The sequence below is a fragment of the Vidua macroura genome, chromosome 2 (assembly GCF_024509145.1).
Source record: "Vidua macroura isolate BioBank_ID:100142 chromosome 2, ASM2450914v1, whole genome shotgun sequence".
Lineage (NCBI taxonomy): Eukaryota > Metazoa > Chordata > Aves > Passeriformes > Viduidae > Vidua > Vidua macroura.
The window spans coordinates 19327705-19345588 of record NC_071572.1 but is presented as its reverse complement, the minus strand read 5'-3'; the positions used below and the strand labels follow the sequence as shown (position 1 = coordinate 19345588).

At 39.5% G+C, this 17884-nt stretch overlaps 1 protein-coding gene across 5 annotated transcripts in view; it reads right to left on the bottom strand.

Annotated features, from left to right (window-relative positions):
- ARHGAP6 (Rho GTPase activating protein 6) overlaps positions 1-17884 on the bottom strand; it is a 311533-nt gene that overhangs the window by 55230 nt on the left and 238419 nt on the right. For all 5 annotated transcript variants that reach the window (XM_053970054.1, XM_053970055.1, XM_053970058.1 and 2 more), the window contains exon 2: positions 3271-3430. In XM_053970054.1, the coding sequence (XP_053826029.1) occupies positions 3271-3430 (160 nt within the window). The remainder of the gene's footprint in view (positions 1-3270; positions 3431-17884) is intronic.

The following is a 17884-nucleotide window of genomic DNA, read 5'->3' as shown; positions in this document are numbered from 1 at the left end:
TTAACTTGATGGCTGTGATGGAATTTAATTTTATTTGAATTCTTGCATGCCCAAAGTGCCCCAACCAGCTTCCCACAGATAAAACTTGAAATTCCCAGTTTACACAGGATGTTCAACTGTGATGATTAACTGGATGGCTACCTGTAAACTCTTGTCATAAATTTTCATTCCATACATTTAAAAGTGATAGGAACATGAAGTGGACTTCAGAGTGCCTCTGCAAAGGTCCTAAACCAATCTGTAATAATTTCAGAACATGGTAGATTCTTATTTTCCTACCAAAGTACCAGCACAGATGTAGCATGATGGATTGACAGAGTGATTATTATATATACCCACTTCAAAATATTATTTATTTCTGTTGTCAAAACTAGTGCCAAGCTTTGAAACAGGATGGACAGTTAAATACTAAATGTACTTTAATTCTAGCTATTACCTTCACTTCCTTCAATAGATGGTATTACAACATTTTAAAATTCAATTGTACTGGCTATTCCTTTTTGATGTATACTTTAAAACACAGAAAATTTCATTATCATTCACAGTCATTCATGGTCATTCAAAGCAAGAAAGCAGATGTGAAATTATTTACTTCGTAATAATCTCACTGGCACATCCAAACTGGAGAGCGGAACTGAATAGCCGATTTATTTCTCATTCAAACTGAGCCATGAGATACATGAAATGATGGGGCCAGCAGTAGTGATGAAACAGTAGCCCGGAGTTCCTGACTTTTTCAAAAGCCTTTCATTTTTAAATGTTTAACAAAAATTTATATTCTTACTTAGTTTCTATGCTTAAAATTACACTTTTCAGACTGAATATATCTAAAACTAATTTCATGTTTTATATTTACCTATGTATATATATGCCATGAAAATAAAAATAGTTCTTGTGTGTGATTCAAACCTGAATGACTCCCCAAATATCTGGCCTTTCATGGCAGTCCCAGCAGGAAACAGCAAGCAGAACACAAAAGCAATACTCACTCTTCAAAGCTCAGAGTTTCTGAACATGGCTCAATGTCCAGATGGAGACTGGTGACAAGTGGTGTTCCTCAGGGGTCCATATTGGCACCACCACAGTGTGCTATCTCCATCAGTGACATAGATGGTGACACTATGTATACCCTCAGAAAATCTACCAACAACAGCAAACTGAGTGGTGTGGTTGCCACACCTGAGGCAGGGATGGGTCACATCCAGAGGGACCTGCACAAGCTTGAGAACTGGGCCCAGGGAAACCTCATGAGGTTCCGCACCTGGACCTGGACAGCTCCCGGCATCCATACAGGCTAGAGCTGAACGGATTCAGAGCAGCCCTGCCCAGAAGGAACTGGGGGTGCTGGTGGATGAGAGTATGGACATGAGCCAGCAATGTGCCCTTGCAGCCCAGAAAACCAAACATGTCCTGTGCTGCATCCAAAGCACATGGCCAGCAGGGTGAGGGAGGGGATTCTGCCCCTCTGCTCCACTCTGGTGAGACCCACCTGGAGTGCTGCATACAGTTTTGGGGTCCTCAGCACAGGAAGGACATGGACCTATTAGAGCAGGTCTATAGGAGGGCCACAAAAATCATCAGAGGGCTGGAGCATCTCTCCTACAAAGACAGGCTGTCAGAGCTGGGGTTGTTCAGCTCACAGAAAGAAGACTGGAGAAATCTTAGCATAGTCTTTTAGTAATGAAAGGGGGATTAAAAGAAAGATGAGGACAGTCTTTTTAGTAGGGTCTGTTGCAACAGGAAAAGGGGTAATGGTTTTAGAACAAAAGAGGGTAGATTTAGAGTAGGTGTAAAAAAGATATTTTACAGTGAAGGTGACCAGGCACTGCAACAGGTTGCCCAGATAGGTGGTAGATACTCGATCCCTGAAAACGTTCAAGGCCAGGTTGGATGGGACTCTGAGCAACCTCATTTAGTTGAAGATGTCCCTGCTTATTGCAGTGGGTTGGACTAGATGACCTTTAAGATCCCTTCCAAACTAAGCTATTCTATGAATGTGTATACTCAATTGTCTTGGATGATACACACACATCCATCCACATATGCAGGACCTCCATATGTGTATTTTCATCTCCCTCAGAAACAGCCATTGGCAGTTCAGACTGTCAGAAAATATTGGAATGCCCTTAGTGTTCCAGTTCCTCCTACGAATATCCTATAAAATTGTTTTTCTGTTGATCAAACTTTTTCTTTAGGGACCAGGGAAGCTGGTGAGGCTTGAAGAAATTGATTAAATACATGTCACTACAAACTGATGCCTTCCTATACGCATGAAGTTGGACTTTGTTGGTTTTGGCAGGAGTTTTCTGCAGATCCTAAAAAGCTGATGAATACAAAAGCCTGTCTCTTTCACATTTGTTCTTTTCTACGTCATTATTTTCACATGCTGGACAACTTTTTTTCTGCTTAATTTAGACTCATTAAAAAATTGCTCCTGTGGCATCACTGTGTATATGCTACCACACAGCACCTCTGGTCAAAGGTGAGAATTCAGTGATCCCTTGTCATTCCTTATGTAAGGATACAACTGCAAAGAAACAAGAGGAAAGCCAGACTTGCAGATGATTGCACAACAGCTATCTCTGCTATGCTTGATCCCAGCCTACAGGAAACAACAGAAACTTTCTCATTAGTGAGGTTTAGATCTCTTCCATGGTAACCTAAATACAGGTCTACCACATGCACGTATCCTGCATCAGGATTCCAATAGCTGAGCTTCTCCTTTTCATTTCATCTCCTGTTTCCTAGGAGTTTGATGTTTTATGCTGAAAATTAACTTGTTTTCTGGGAATTAAGCAACATTTTCTTTAGGAAAACTTGGGTACGACTCATATTATTTGACATAAATATCTTCAATGTCTATCTCAACTAGTCACATTTGGCTTCCTTCACAATGTTATACAGAGTGAAAAAAAAACACTTCCATGGTAAGATCTACCTGACCTACATAGACATTTAATTCTGGATATCCGGAAATGTAACAAAAGCATTTTTCTCTCAATTGAGTATCAAGACATCCTGGCATGAATGGGTCTGATTTAGATTATCTACCCTGTAGACATCTGCCCTTGATCAGATGATCCCACCCCCAGGTGGCCCAAATTGGACACAGAAGACAAACAACTTTATTCATCATTTTTACATAATGACTGTGGTTAAGCAAAACTGAAATAGAAGTATCTGTGGAATAAAAAAACGCCAGTGTTTACTGCTATGATATGAAATCAGTGGCTTAACAATCTAAACAGAGACAGCTTATCAAGCCCTTACCTTTGGGGATAGTAATCTGACAGCCCAGGTCACAGTCCTGCTGCAACTGATAAAAAGCCACTTCCTGCAGCCGAGCACGCTCCAGCTCCGAGAGGCTTTGAACGGGAACTGACTTCAGCCGAACACTGCGCCCTGACATGCTGTTCCAAGTGAAATCACCCTGCAGGAAATCAAATGGAAAAATATGAAGCATCATATGGTATTCACAGTTTAATAAACAGAACTATCTCTTTTACTGCTAGAAAAAACAACACAGGTTCTTCTCACCAAAAGGCCATTTTCTTGGACATCTCTAACCTTTCAAATATCTTTATTTTCCTTAGAGCAGCATTCCTTAAAAGGGATACAGACATGCAAAACAAGAAGTCAATTCTGTCTGAAGCCATTTAATCAAGTATTGATGCAAAAACACTAGGATTCCAGTAGCAAAAAGCACAAAGCGGGGAAGGGAGGGGGAAAAAAGCACCCTTGTCTGCTTTTCCCAGTTTATTTTCTCTGTCCAGTATTTGATGTTACTTAATTCTCTTCCCGCACCATTGGTCAGAGCAGCTGACCTCCATGGTCTCCCACATATTGCTAATCCGACTCCAGCAGACTTGGAGAGTGCACTGGCAGAGCCCCTTTTCCAACATCACCACTGGCAGAGCCCCTTTTCTCATCTCCTTATGACGAGGCTGAGTTTAGAATATGATTGACTAAAGGACAAGATACTCCATGTTTTTGAACAGCTGCAATAACAACCTATTTGTTAACATTTATAGAGGAAAACAGCATGAGATATGCTACATCTCTGTAGGTACCAATTGTGCTTGGACAGCAAACTGAAAACTTTAGCTGTTGCTTATACCACCTGTGAGAACCTACACAAAAAACTATTCTCCTAGTATTCAGCTTGGGCCAAAGAAGTAATCATCACTCAAAGAGAAGAGTGAGCACAGAGACAAGCTTAAAGCCTGACAATTAACTTAAAGTAAGACTTCCAGAATTCATCTCAAAGAGCACAGATTAGTACAGGGAGAGAAAGAATTTGGTTTTCATTCTAACCATGTTAAAAAATAAACATCAATCTTGTCAATAAGTACAACCTGATGCAGCTGCTGATAATGAAAAAACTCTGATGCACATCAGCTGGGCAGTAAGAAACCCACCAACCTGTCTTTTATCACAGCATGGCAGACTTACAATTACTAAACTTCACTCTCATTTTCGTTTAAATTTCAACATCTGTACCTTCACTGCATACTAATTTTTTTTCGCTGTAAACTTATGATTAATCTGTTCTGCACATCCATCTGCAGTCAAAGGATGTCCACTGACTTTAAAAAATATTGGCTGAAACTCCTTAATATAAAAATCAATAAAAATTGACTTTACTTAGCAGTTATGCATCCTGTTGTATGTAAACATCTTTGTGCACATTTCCATATATTTTGCCCATATATGTGCATGTATATTTATATACACACATACAACCTGTACATACATTTTTATTTAAACATATATATGCACACCTATGACTGTGTGAGTGTATTCACATAGAGGTACAAATGTGCAGAACCATTTAGCAATACAGATTAAAGGAATTACACAGTTAACACCCTTTCTTGTGATTCATGAACTACGTTTGAGTTCAGCAAAGAATTTTTTTCTATTTTTTGCCAGAGTAGTTTTTGTAAGTAATTATGCAATCATAATAGATTACCTTAATGTCAACAACTGGACCTCAATATCTTAATGCATGTACTAGGATCAATGTCTTTATATTATTTATATGCACATGGGCCACATATGCAAAACTTCTGTGCTGCCCCACTATTTGACTACTGTAATTTGCTAATTTGTAGACTACTTTTTGCCTCTTCACCTGTTCTTGCTCTTCTGGTGCCTTACTGTTGACTAACCAGATTTATTAACCTCAGACTAAAGGTTTGCACAGTGTTACAAATCAAGCTTTGTAGCTTAACTCAAGCAAAACCAAACCAGCAGGAGTCACATAAACCTTATTTGAAAAACTGCAAGTAAACATTTACATTTTTTTAAAAGCTGTTGTCATTTATAGATAAAAGTGATCAAGAACAGCATCCAAAACCAGACAATGTGTACAACAAAACTAATTCCTTTCCAACCCTGATAATGCAAAAAAAAAAACTTTACAAGCACAGAAGTATGCCATTCAATCCTCATGAACATGTAATATATAAAGTATTCTACAGTCAAAATGGTACAGACAGAGAAATATAGATTTTTATGGTGGAGTTTAGGGGTATTTTATCTTAGTTATTCCTCCATCATGAGCATTTTCATAAACAAAAATATCACTGACTTATCTACCATAAATATTTGAAATCCCAACCCTTAATATTAAAACAGGAATGGGAAGAAAAAGTTACACCTCTAAGAAAATGTTAAGGTAAAAGAATACATGTCCTGTTTCCTGTAGACCACAAAAACCAAGTGCAGCATGGGACTTTTAAGAATTACCACAAATTAGGCAAAAGTTCCTTAACTGAATTCTGCATGAACACATGAATTATTCCTCTTCTTCAGGAATGAAATAGAATTATGAAAAATAATTTATAAATTATAAAGAAATGAAAAACCAATTACAATACAATTACAATAAATGAAAAAAACAGGTTTTTATTCTGCCAGTATGCAAGGCCCCCACATGTTCCTGGTGCTCACTGTCTAGCTAAAAACAGTCATTTGCAACATCTTCACTTTGCAATGCCAGGACAGGCTGCTGAGATTAAAGAGTGTGCAATCACTTTGCCCAATTGCTGTGCACTAAAGACGACATTCCTTTTCAACACTTGAAGGGTTTGATAAAATCTCTTCTAGGTCACATTAACATAGGTTTTTATTATGCTAATGAAACACATGACTAATAAACTAAAATATTTTTGGAAAATCATGTGGTAGGTAGTGCCAATGAAATCTAATCTTTAAAGGCTCAAGAACTGTTTCCTTGAAAAATTCTGTTTCATTTTGCAAATATGTATCACTTATATATCACTGTCTTCTATGAGTCAAAACACAGTGGTTGAGAATTTAATCTATTCAAATACTCCTATGCTTTACAAAACACAAGGTAAATTAAAGGCCTCATCATCCTCCCAAAGCACTGCACAGTTATGCAAACAGCCTGTAAATTATTGCAAAATCATCCAGGCTTGGGAGAAGTCCAGAAAAGTCAAGCTCCCTTGAAGAATGAGTGCTGGTGTAATTACATTGGCCTAAAGCTATTCAGCACTCTGTGGGGCAACCAAAGGAGGACAACAGCAGCACAGACATGAAGAATATTTTCTGTTTCTCTCTCCATATGAGAGGCAACACTTCACCAGCCTAATTCAACATCAGCCAGACCTAGCTAGAAGCTTAAAAGGAGCAGAAGATCTTTAAGCAAAAAGCCAGAATGACATTTGTTTTTGAAATTCACACACATATGCATTCAGATGTAGTACACAGGTTGCTCTCTGTTATTCAGATTATAGGACTGTAGGTCTGAATATGCTCTGCAAATGACTCCATCACCAAGAAGAAAAAGGCAACACACAAAACAGAAGAGTGTAAACAGAAATACTGTTCTGGGATAAAGTGATCACCCTGACAGGACATAAACTGCTAACTGCACAGCTGTTTTCCATCAAAGAATTTTATAAAACCATAATCTAGACTGAAAGCCTTCTCTGTTTTTTCCCACCAACCAGTCATGTATTTCTCCTTTCAGGTCCACAACTTCAGCTGCATTTTCTCTCTGGCACGCCCAGTAACATCTAACATCTTTCCTCCATTCAACCGAGCAGTTCACTTACCAGGTAACTACCTTAAATATCAGAGCAGATGACTCAGCAAAGAAGATTACTGGAAAACTGCACCTTTTGCCTCTGAAGAATCTGAATCTGTCCATTTTCTCTGTACTTCTTGTCCACAGTCATAAGCACAATCATAAGCACAATTTTAATAAGATACAGACTACAACTTTTCTGATATTCTTTCAAGCATTTTTTTCTAATGGGTTGGTGTTTGGTAACTCCAATATAAACATTAAATGGTACATCCTGACTTAAGTAACACCATACACTTAAATTACTCTTAAGCATGTCTAAGCTATTCTTGTGTGCCTCTTTCTCCCAAGCCTCCAACAGAAAATCTTGCAGATGTCTTTTAGAAAAGCCTCGTTCTTCTGTCTTTGGTACAATACAGAAACTGGTTGACAACTGCATAGAATGCTGAATGTAGATGCAAATCTATAGGCAGTGATCAACCTTGATTTCTGTGGAGTTTCAAGCCTTAGTGAGTTATGTGGATGGGAAATAAGGTTGGGAAATAAGAACCCTCACACATCACAGTTTTATAAAAAAGAATTTAATGCAAGATGGAGAGTGTAATTTTTGTCTTATGCCTTATTGCTATTGTTAATGACTTTGGTCTGTATTCATTTAGGTGAACACCAGTAACAGAATAGCTGTCTACTTTTCATTAGTCTTTTGCTCAAATCCATTTGAAACCACTATGATCAAAACCAATTACATCTACTTTTTTCTATCCTAGCAACTTTTAGCTATGTGCTTGTATTTAGATGGGTGTCCACTATAAAAGAACTCAGCGGTTTTGCACAAAAAGATTATATTGCAAATAATTTGGCAATTATAGTATTAGAGTGTCTTAATTCTGTTTGTTTAATTACTTCTTTAAGCTTCATGAAACCATCTATCAGTGCCACTTTGCAACCTTTTGCTTCCCCTGGTCATTTATTTCAACTCTCTCTACAATTATTTCCAGACTCCTCAGGCATAAACTCTCACAATTCAGCTATTGGTACAGGTAATCCCTCTTCATTTCCCTGGTGTTGCTGTTAGTAAGAACCAAAACCAGTTCTGAAGTAAAAGTCAGTTGTTTCAGTACAGCTACATACTCTGTGCTATTGAATCAACATACAGAATACTGTTCCTGGACAGGATGAGAATGAAGGAGAAGGGGAAAAACTAATTTAAGTAGCCCTTTAAGCATTACATGCAGTTAAGAACTGCATGGAAACTCCTTTACTAGTGCCATCCTAGATAACCACCTGCAAATTAATGAAGAGTTAAAAAGCAGTAGATGGTACAAGTGTGCTATAACCTGACTCTCTGCCACCCTCATTTCAGATGCTCTTCCATAGCATCCACAGCTCAGTGCATTACAGGCAGCACACTGGTTTCCAGCAGGCATTAAAAACTACTGCAACCTAGGATGCTCTCAGATCACACGGATGCTCCCAAGTGTCTGCTACTACTGCAAAAGAATTCGTTCAGATGAATGAAATGCCACCTCAACACTACACAAAGAAGCACAAGACTTGCTGTATGACATCAAAGCATTCAGAGGAAGAGATCTAAACATGGATGTACGAAGTATGGGGCCCCAACAATTAATCTTCATTAAGAAAGACTGACTTCACTAACGTTGTTATCTAGGGTGACATCCTGTTCCCCTTGACGTCAGTGGCAAAATTATTAATATAATGTCACCACTAGGAAGAGAGTAAGTACAGTCCAGATGATTCTGTGTTAGCTTGAAGCTTTGCACTAAAGTTACCTTATCTCACGCTATATTGTATTTATGTGTAGTTTTGTCAGAAAGATCACATCTTACAAAACACTGGTTGAGATATCAAAACTACTTAATGGCAATTAATATAACCACTGCATTGCCAAAGACAGACACTTCCTGAAATCCTGTCTCATTCCCAAGGCTGGAAATCCATGTATTCAGGATCAGTACTGCAAGGCAACCCCTGTGGGAACAATGGAAAGCTGATATTCCATTGAGGGGAAACAGAATTCACATCCACAACAGAAATACTTCATCTACCAAGAAGGCATGAACCCGTGTCCAGGTAAAGATACCCATTTCAGACTATTAATTACAGTGGTGATTTCCATTTATCAGAATAAAAACTAACTTTAGTCTAAGGATAAACAGAGAGCAGAACAATGAGCATGCTTTTACAGCAGTATTAAAATTGTTGAAATAAAGGGGAAAATATTTCCGGATCAACCATTCCAAGTTTTCTAAATGCCTCAGGATACTATTTCATGTTTAGAGTATTTAAAAAGCATTCTCTTACGAAAACCTGATGTGTAATGGAGACGTATTTACTTCCTTTTCTGACATTAATAAACCTGAATGATGAACAAAGGTATTGCCCAGCAAAATACTCATCCCTAACATATGGACTCTATACTGAACTTTTTCAACAGATTAAGAAAACCAGCCTCCAGAAGTCATAAAGCTCCCCTAAAATGCATCAAAATATATGGTCGGATTTTTTGGATTTCTTACTTCAGCAGATATCAATATTTCTTAAAGGATTCATCAGGAAGAACCGCAATTAAACTAGAAGTGGCCAAATACCTTTTTGGAGGTTTCAAAACAGAGACAGAACACCTTAAAAAGGCCAGATCCAACTTCAGAATTGCAGTTGAAATTTTGTTGGTCTTCACATAAATAGATTTTTGAGTGTTTTTGTGTGTGAGAGAGAATTAAGCCATATTCCAATACTCTGAATTTTGCTGCAGGTTAAGGGTACAAGCAGTGCTGTCACAACCATGACTGCATGAAGTAACAAGCTGAAAAACTGCAGTAATTAAACCATCTGAGAGCACAGTAGTAAGCTACAAAAAGTTTCATCAATCTCAACACAAAAGATTTGGGATAGCCTAGCTTCATTAAGGGAATAATTATTTTCCCTTCTATTGGTTCATTTACTGTACATTTCGAGAGGCTGGTGCTAGGTTTTTGCAAGTGTTAAAACTTGCTCCTGCTTCATTTGGAATAACAAGAACTCTGCAAGCTAATGGCAGCTGAACCAAAATCCAATACAATAGCCACACAAGTATTATTTTTAGTGGCAAAGCTGCCTTAAATAGACCCCACACAAATGGGATCCCAAGAGCCCTTGGTGTTCAGCTGCCTGTGAAGGTGAATGAAGAGCCACAGCCATGAAACACTGAAGACTGGCATGTACTCTTCGAGTTTTCCTGTGCCATGGGTTGGGTTATGGAAAAGGGAGACTCTGTCCTGAGGACAACTCTTGCTCAACATTGCAGGCTACAGTAATCCATTCATTCCCTGAGTGCCATCTATTCAAGCCATGTCCTTACTAAATGTAAAGCTTCCAATGAGATTCTGATTATTGAAATAGTGCTCTTTCTCCTAAGCCTAATGATATTAATGTTAAGCAAACAAAACAGCAAGGCTGAAACTATATGTGAATTATATTTAAACAATCTGAATGAAAAAAATATAATTATATGTCCTATTTAGATATATGATCCTGAAGTAGTACAAAATATCCTGGTGAAACAATGAGGATCTCTGCTTGCTCAGCACAAAAGTTAACCATTTCTGCACCCAGTTAGAAGTATCAGTGTCACCACAGCCAATGCTTTGAACAGTTAGGAGTGGCATCTATTTGTATTATGGTCTACATAAAAGAAAAAATTGCAACATTTCAGAAGAAAGGAAATTACCTACTATTTAAAAGAGAGAATGCATGTGAAAGAGTACACATTGCAATTTCCAAGCCTACAAAAATTGTATCTGCCAAAGTATTGTACACAAAGCTAAAAATATGTATTTGAGTACTTTAGTTTACTTCCTGGATGTTGAGCTTTTAAGACTCATGCAGATTACATGATCTGACAAGGATACTGTCAGAATCTCATAATGAAAGTTAAAATCAAATAATTCTATAGCTCCAAGAACTAAGATCTGACTAACAGTATAGTCTTTAATTCAATACCAAACTCTATTCTTACTGTTTCAAGTGGTTCATACCAAGCTTTTCTATAAACTTGTACGACTGACAGAAAGAAAAATGAGGTCTGTTGCACACAGGAAAACAGTCATCCAAGTACCTAAATACCAGATCTTGCTGGAAAACAATTCTAGGGTGTTATTTTCTTCTTTTGGGGGGAGAGTGAGGCTGCATGTGATTTACTTGATAGGTACAAAACGCAAGACATCTCTAAATATTTACATGTGGAGAGTAAAGTGACAGCTCTCCATTGCACAACTAAAACACGAAGGACATGGGAAGAAGTCTGTACTACCTGACCTAGAGCAAGAGTTTGAACCAGGCTTTCACACAATCACAGAATCATTTAGGTTGGATCATCATGTCCAACCTTTGACTGGACACCACCATGCAAACTAAACCACAAGCACTGTGTGCCATGTTGTCATTTCTTGAAGAACTCCAGGGACATTGACTCCACCACCTACCTGGGCAGCACATTTCAATGTTTAACAACCCTTTCAACGAAGGAATTATTCAGAATGTCTAACCTGAACCTGCCAAGGTGCAACTTGAGGGTATGTCCTCTCTTACTGCTGGTTGCAGAGAGCAGTAAGATCCCCCTTGACCTTCCTCTTTATCCAGGCTTACCAATCCCACCTCCCTCAACCACTCCTGACAGGACCTGTGCTACAGGCCCCTCCTCAGGTCCACTGCCCTCCTCAGGACATATTCCAGCACCTCAGTGTCTTTCTCATGGTGAGGGGTCCAGAACTGGACACAGGATGTGGTGGGTGACCTTACCAGTGCCCAGGACCAGGGAAGAATCACTTCCCTTGACCTACTGGCCACACTATTTCTGGTACAGGCCAGGACACCATTGTTTTTTTGGCCCCCTGGGCACTGCTAGCTCATGTTCAGCCACTGTCAACCAGGTCCTTTTCCACTGAGCTACTTTCCAGCCACTCTTCCCCCAGACTGGAGAGATGCCTGAGGCTGTTGTGGCCAAAGTGCAGAACCCAGCATTTGGTCTTATTGAACCTCATGTTGCTGGGCTTGGCCCATGGATTCAGGTCATACCCCATCCCAGACAATTGCTCTACTCAGGAGTCCATTGTCTACTCCAACATCTCCCCCACTACTATGCTGAGCTTCAGTAGAGATTGCCAGTGGCCTCCAGAGCCACCTGCAAACTCATTACACAAATGGCTACTCTCAGAGCTGACTTGGACACCTCTAACAGTGACCACCCACTGACTGTGCTGTGACCATGTGTGCTTTCTCATGACCATTCTCTTTTTCATAAGCTGGCTGAGATAAATGCTGAAAAAAGGTTGTAGGAGCCATTTTCTTATATAAAGAAGTTTTCTTTGAGTCATGAGTTTATATCACCAGACAGCAGTGCTGCAGTGTAAGCGACACAGGAGTTCTGGAAGGCAGGGACAAGTGCATTTCAAACATGCAACAAGTAAGCAATTAGCTTTTAGAGAACAGGGGTTTTCACTTCTTTTGCCATGTAATCACTCTACACTTCAGTTTTATCACTCTCCCACTGTGTTCACGTGTGCAAACACCACCCTATGCTACAAACTGATGTCATGCAGCCCAGGACAAGTCTGTACCAGTGAGAGAGTTACAGTGCTCTGCCAATCTACTCCAGTTTATCGAGAGTGCATTTCTTCCATGGTTTGCTGGGGTTTTTATAAGAATGGAGATATCAAATTCCACCCACACCAGCAGCTGTTTTGCTGATTCTGTCTCTTTCCTGAAGACCCCATAAAGATGATTCTCTATGGAAAAGTTGAGAAAATACACAAACTCTAATTACAAGGAAAAATACTGTGAGTACAAAGAGATGGCTTTGCACTCCTTAGTATTATGAATGCTTTTCATCCATGCAATTACTTTTACTCTTCATTCTATGCAGTGAAGCATAATGTGAACCCTTTTTGCAAAGCACAGCATAGGACATTACATTAGCCTAATGCAAAGCACTATTTTGGCGTTACTTATAAAAAATCCACTGTTTGCACACATGACTCTGCTGATTTGCTATTAAGTGCAATACCAAGCAGAGTTTAAATATTTTTTAAGAAAACACTTCAACTATACTGGAACTATACAAACAGCTCTGAACAGATATACAGCTATAGGTCACACTGATGGATCTTTGTAAGTACCTGGAAAGATCACTAAAAAGCACCTTAAAGCTCACCATTGTCTATTAACATAGAGGCTTGTTAAAAATGTGACTTCTAAAGTAAGGAATGTAAAATGGATCCACACAAATAAAAACACTGTGCTGCAACATCAATTTTCAGTAAAAAGGTGTATTTTCTAAACTGCCCCTCCAACCTGAAGGACCCCAAGTTCAAACTGTGCCTACCAGACATTCTGCCACTTCTTTCTTTGTTTTAAAACAGCACATTTCCTTTGGACAGAAAAGGGGGGAAATAGCCATAAAGTTCCCACTGTTATGAAAAACAGAAACAATTGCTAGAGTTACAAGCTCCTTGCAGACCGAGCCAGATGATGAATAGCTCTGGGTCTCTACTTTCTTGTGTGCAGTTAACTTGAATTTAAAAATGCAACACTAACACAGCCATGGCCATAAAACCTGATGCATACAGAAACTGTTATCTGCCAAAATGAACCTATGCAGCAGCAGCTGTCATGCCATCAGCTTTCAAAACCACTTTATCCTCAGCATATTTTTCTCACAACTGCCTGAGTTACGTGCCCTTCATGCACAGAGCATACAAAAAAGAATGTCACCACAGACTCCAAAGCAAACCACCTGACGAAGCCACTAAAATACAAATCAGCCTAATTACACAGTTTGGTTTCTAAACGCTAATGTCACTTCTCATTCCACAGTTTCATTACTCTCAGTCATTATGAAAAGAGGCATGATCAGGAAACTGGTCTGAAAACAAACAGTATTTGAAGGCTCTCAATTTGTTGATGGATTTCCAGAGCCTGGTAAGTGCTTGGTAGTGCCTGCTTTTTTTCCCCACTGAATCTAAGATGTCCACTTCTCTTCAAACCCATCTAAAGCCCAAAAACATTAAACCTGATGTCACCATGAATACTACATTCAGACCACATTCTCCATCACATTTACCTCTATCCTATGAGATACAAGATTATTCAGTTTCCTTACCCATTAACTGAGCTCTCTTTTGTCTTCAGTGTTCTTTAGTATTTGATCAAATATTCAGGCTTGAATTAAGGACACAGATCCAGGTATGCTGCATCATAAAATAAATTAAGAATAATGTTGTTGACCTGCAGCTGTGTACTAAGCAGCTGAGAGTGAGCCCGGCTGGAGCAGCTGCGACTCCCTGGACACCTTTTGCTGCCAGACGTCATGAATCTTAAAGAGGAAAAATTGTATTTTCCTTTCTCTGCTTTGAAGCAAGCTGAGAGGCTGGCCCAAGGAAAAGCTCAGTCACACAGACAAACTGTGACTGGGTTCCCTGCTTCTAACTCCAGAGATGTGTTGAGCTAGTGCAAGGAGCTGTGAGGAAGGGGCAGATCTCCTCCCAAAAATACTTCAACCTGGGGATGTGCAAGCTCCGAATCAACTGCAACTGCCCCAACTCTCCCTCCATCAAGAGCAGCCAAGAGTGCTGGACACAGCTGCCGTGGCACCTTAGAATACAGCAAGGAGCTCTCAGCAGCTTCTGCCTGACCTCACACAGAGCTTTTTAAAACACCTTTGAATTTACTCAGGCAGGCCAGATAAATTTATAACATAATTTGACAACAGCAACACAGAGAATGAGCATTTTACACAGTCTGCTAGGGAAAAAAAAAATCCTTGATAAAGGCGCTGCTTCATAAATAATGTCTGTCATGTTCACAGTCCCCGTACAGAATGCTGTCATCGATAGTGCGTGGGCAGAGAGCGTAGGAATTTGTGAGAAACAAACAGTGAATCACCAATTATTCTGATGGCAGCTCTGCCCTGTGTGGCTTTTCACCAAGTCATTCTTCAGAGTGACAAGTTTGTTTGTCGGCTGGCACGACCTAGCGCTTCATCAGATTGCACACAGAACCGTGAGCTAGCGTTCACGGCAGTGGCAAGGGAGATTATGTAGTGTAACTTTCTGGATTTTTTTTTTTTTTTCCCTCCAAATATCTACCCAGACGCTTTGTCCACCTCTAAATCAGCAAGCTGAAGAGCTGCCCACCAGCCAGGGTATGAGAGCCCCAGCTCAGAAACGCACAGTCCCTCCTGGGTTGACCTCTTGGCCATTAGCCTGGTTCCTGGTAGCACCACACTCAGACATGAGATGCCCCTAATTCTGGAGCATTATGAAAGCCTAAGGAAATCAATGCAGAGGCCTCAGCATTTTCAGTGCCTCTTAGATCTGACATCAAATCCTCAAATTATGCAGCTCCTCACTTCCATTTCCAGTCTCTTTCCACACCACTGCTCAGGGCTGAGAGGTGCCAAGACCAGCTGGTGTGCTGCACATTAGGCATCAAACCATACAAGATTTCCAAGGCAAAAAAGCTCTCTTATCTGCAGAGAGAGCTGAATAACCTCAGCAAAATACTGTCACTGACTGTCCAGGTGCTGCAGCCAAAGAACAGTGTCCTGCTAGTCTTCTCAAAAATATGCTGTACATTTGTAGTCTTTGCAATCTTTCTTCAAAAATAAGTTTCTTTACCCTGCATATCCCTCGTACCAATATTCTCTGAGTTTCCTTAATGAGCAAAACTCTTCTATTTATATAACTGGAAATGGGGTTGTGCTCCTCCTTGAGCCTGGCTCACTCAAACCATGTGATGAAGGAACTGCAATTTCCAGCTCTGCACAGCAGCTGCCCTGCAAACAAAGTATGTAAAAATCACAAACCTTTCTTGGTGGCCCGCATAAAGACAGAAGTTAATGTCTCTGAGCTCCAGAGATGGGTTTTTTCCTTTATCTTAGATTTTAAAAAAAGTGAAACAATGTTGGAACTATAGGAACAAATTCATATTTATTGGAAATATAGGTTGACAGAGTTTCCTTCTTAGAAATTGAATTCTGCTATGAACCTGGATTCTTCAGGTTATTCACTATACACTAAAAGTGTTCCCTGCAAGAAAACCCAGGGTTCTTTGGGGCACGCTGTCTACACTGTCTAGTTGAACAGCAATGCATAACTTTATATTTAAAAACATGCTATCAGAATTAAATGTTATAACACAAAATGTTCACAACTTATGGAGAGGTTATATAAAATATACCCTTATCAGCAACAAAAAGGAAGAAAATGAAGATTTATTTTGTTATTTGGATTGATTTTTTTCCCAGAACACTCAAAAATACTCATCTTAAAATTTTGAATTGAGCTTGGCCTAAACTCTCATAGAAAAATTACACGCTTCTGAGATTGGAACTTTGTCATTCACAGACAAGGAGTATGGGATTTTCAGTTTATTTCTTAATTGTGCAAAATTCCAAGGACTCACTCACACTCTGGAGAGGTGCAGGATCAAGAGAACCAAATTACAGGCATTGAGAATTCCTCTGGCTGATCTCTTGTTACACCAGTGACCAATTCTAGACATAAATGCCTCATGGGACTGTCAAAAATAGCCCCAGAAACAGAACTGACCTAAAATCTCAGGTTTTTTTCAGTGGAAAAAAATAGGATTTTGTCTTAAAAGAAAATTCATGAAAGATATGTTTTCTGTGGACAATAATGATGGCTTGGTAAAAATCTAAAACCCATTTGCAGCTAAGAATTATGTTTTTGGTCCAAAATGTGCCAGTGTGCTTCATGGGGGCTGCCACTCAAGAACTTTGTATGTGTGTAACTATGTATCTTTCCCCTTGCAAGCAGGAGTTCCTGCGACAGATTCCTTCCTCCAGCTCCAGGGATGGCATCACACCACCAAAAGCCCTCCAGGCTCATTAGAAAGAACCTGGGCTATAAAACCCCCTGCAGAATAGCTTCTAGGAGACACAATAGAGCTATTGTGAATAAAAACATACTGGAACTTTGCATTTCCATGAAAAGTAACTGAAAAACACGGAGTTGTTTAGGCTTTCCTGTTTTCTTATTTGATCTCTGCCGTAGAGCCTGAGAGACAGACTGAGCATCCACAGTCATACACCGTTATATGCACCAGGTTCAGCTGAAGCAGCTCATTCAAAACCAGAAATAAATAAGAGAAGTACAAAAACCTCTATTAAATTTACACTTCATATGATCCTAAGACCTGTGAAAACAGAGAAGTGGTTGCAAGTTGCATATGCAAAAAAGGCACTTTAATTATATCTCTGCTGTCTGGTCCAGTAACCACAAAACACCCATCTGCTCCTGACACTCTCTGCCTGTGCCTCTCAATCTCTAAAAAGCAAAAAGCAAATAAAAACCAATTAAATATATTTAACTTGGGGGGTTTTATCTCTTGATTCTAAGTGTTACCCATCACCAGAAACTGATGATTCTGAAAGAGATGACGTAAGTACTCTGACAAGTTATATTAGACTCTAATAAAAGCCCATACATTGAGACAGATGAAGAGAGAACAGCATCATTCCTCTTTCCAGAAAAGGAAAACATCATAAGGAGCTGCAGAGACTGAAAGTTTAATGGAGAATAGAAAGGCCGTGCTGGAGGAACCAAAGCTGGGTTTGCTCCAACATGCTGGTGCTGTTACTGTAATCTCCAAGAAGCGTATGCTCTGTATTGTCTCAAAGACTTTTAAAAGCAGCCAAACGTATTCCGAGTCACTGCAATATCCTGAAAATGCCACTTTACAGCTTTGTTTTCATAAAACCACAAAGGAGATTTTATTTTTAGTGTAGCTCCAAAATCAGGTGTGACA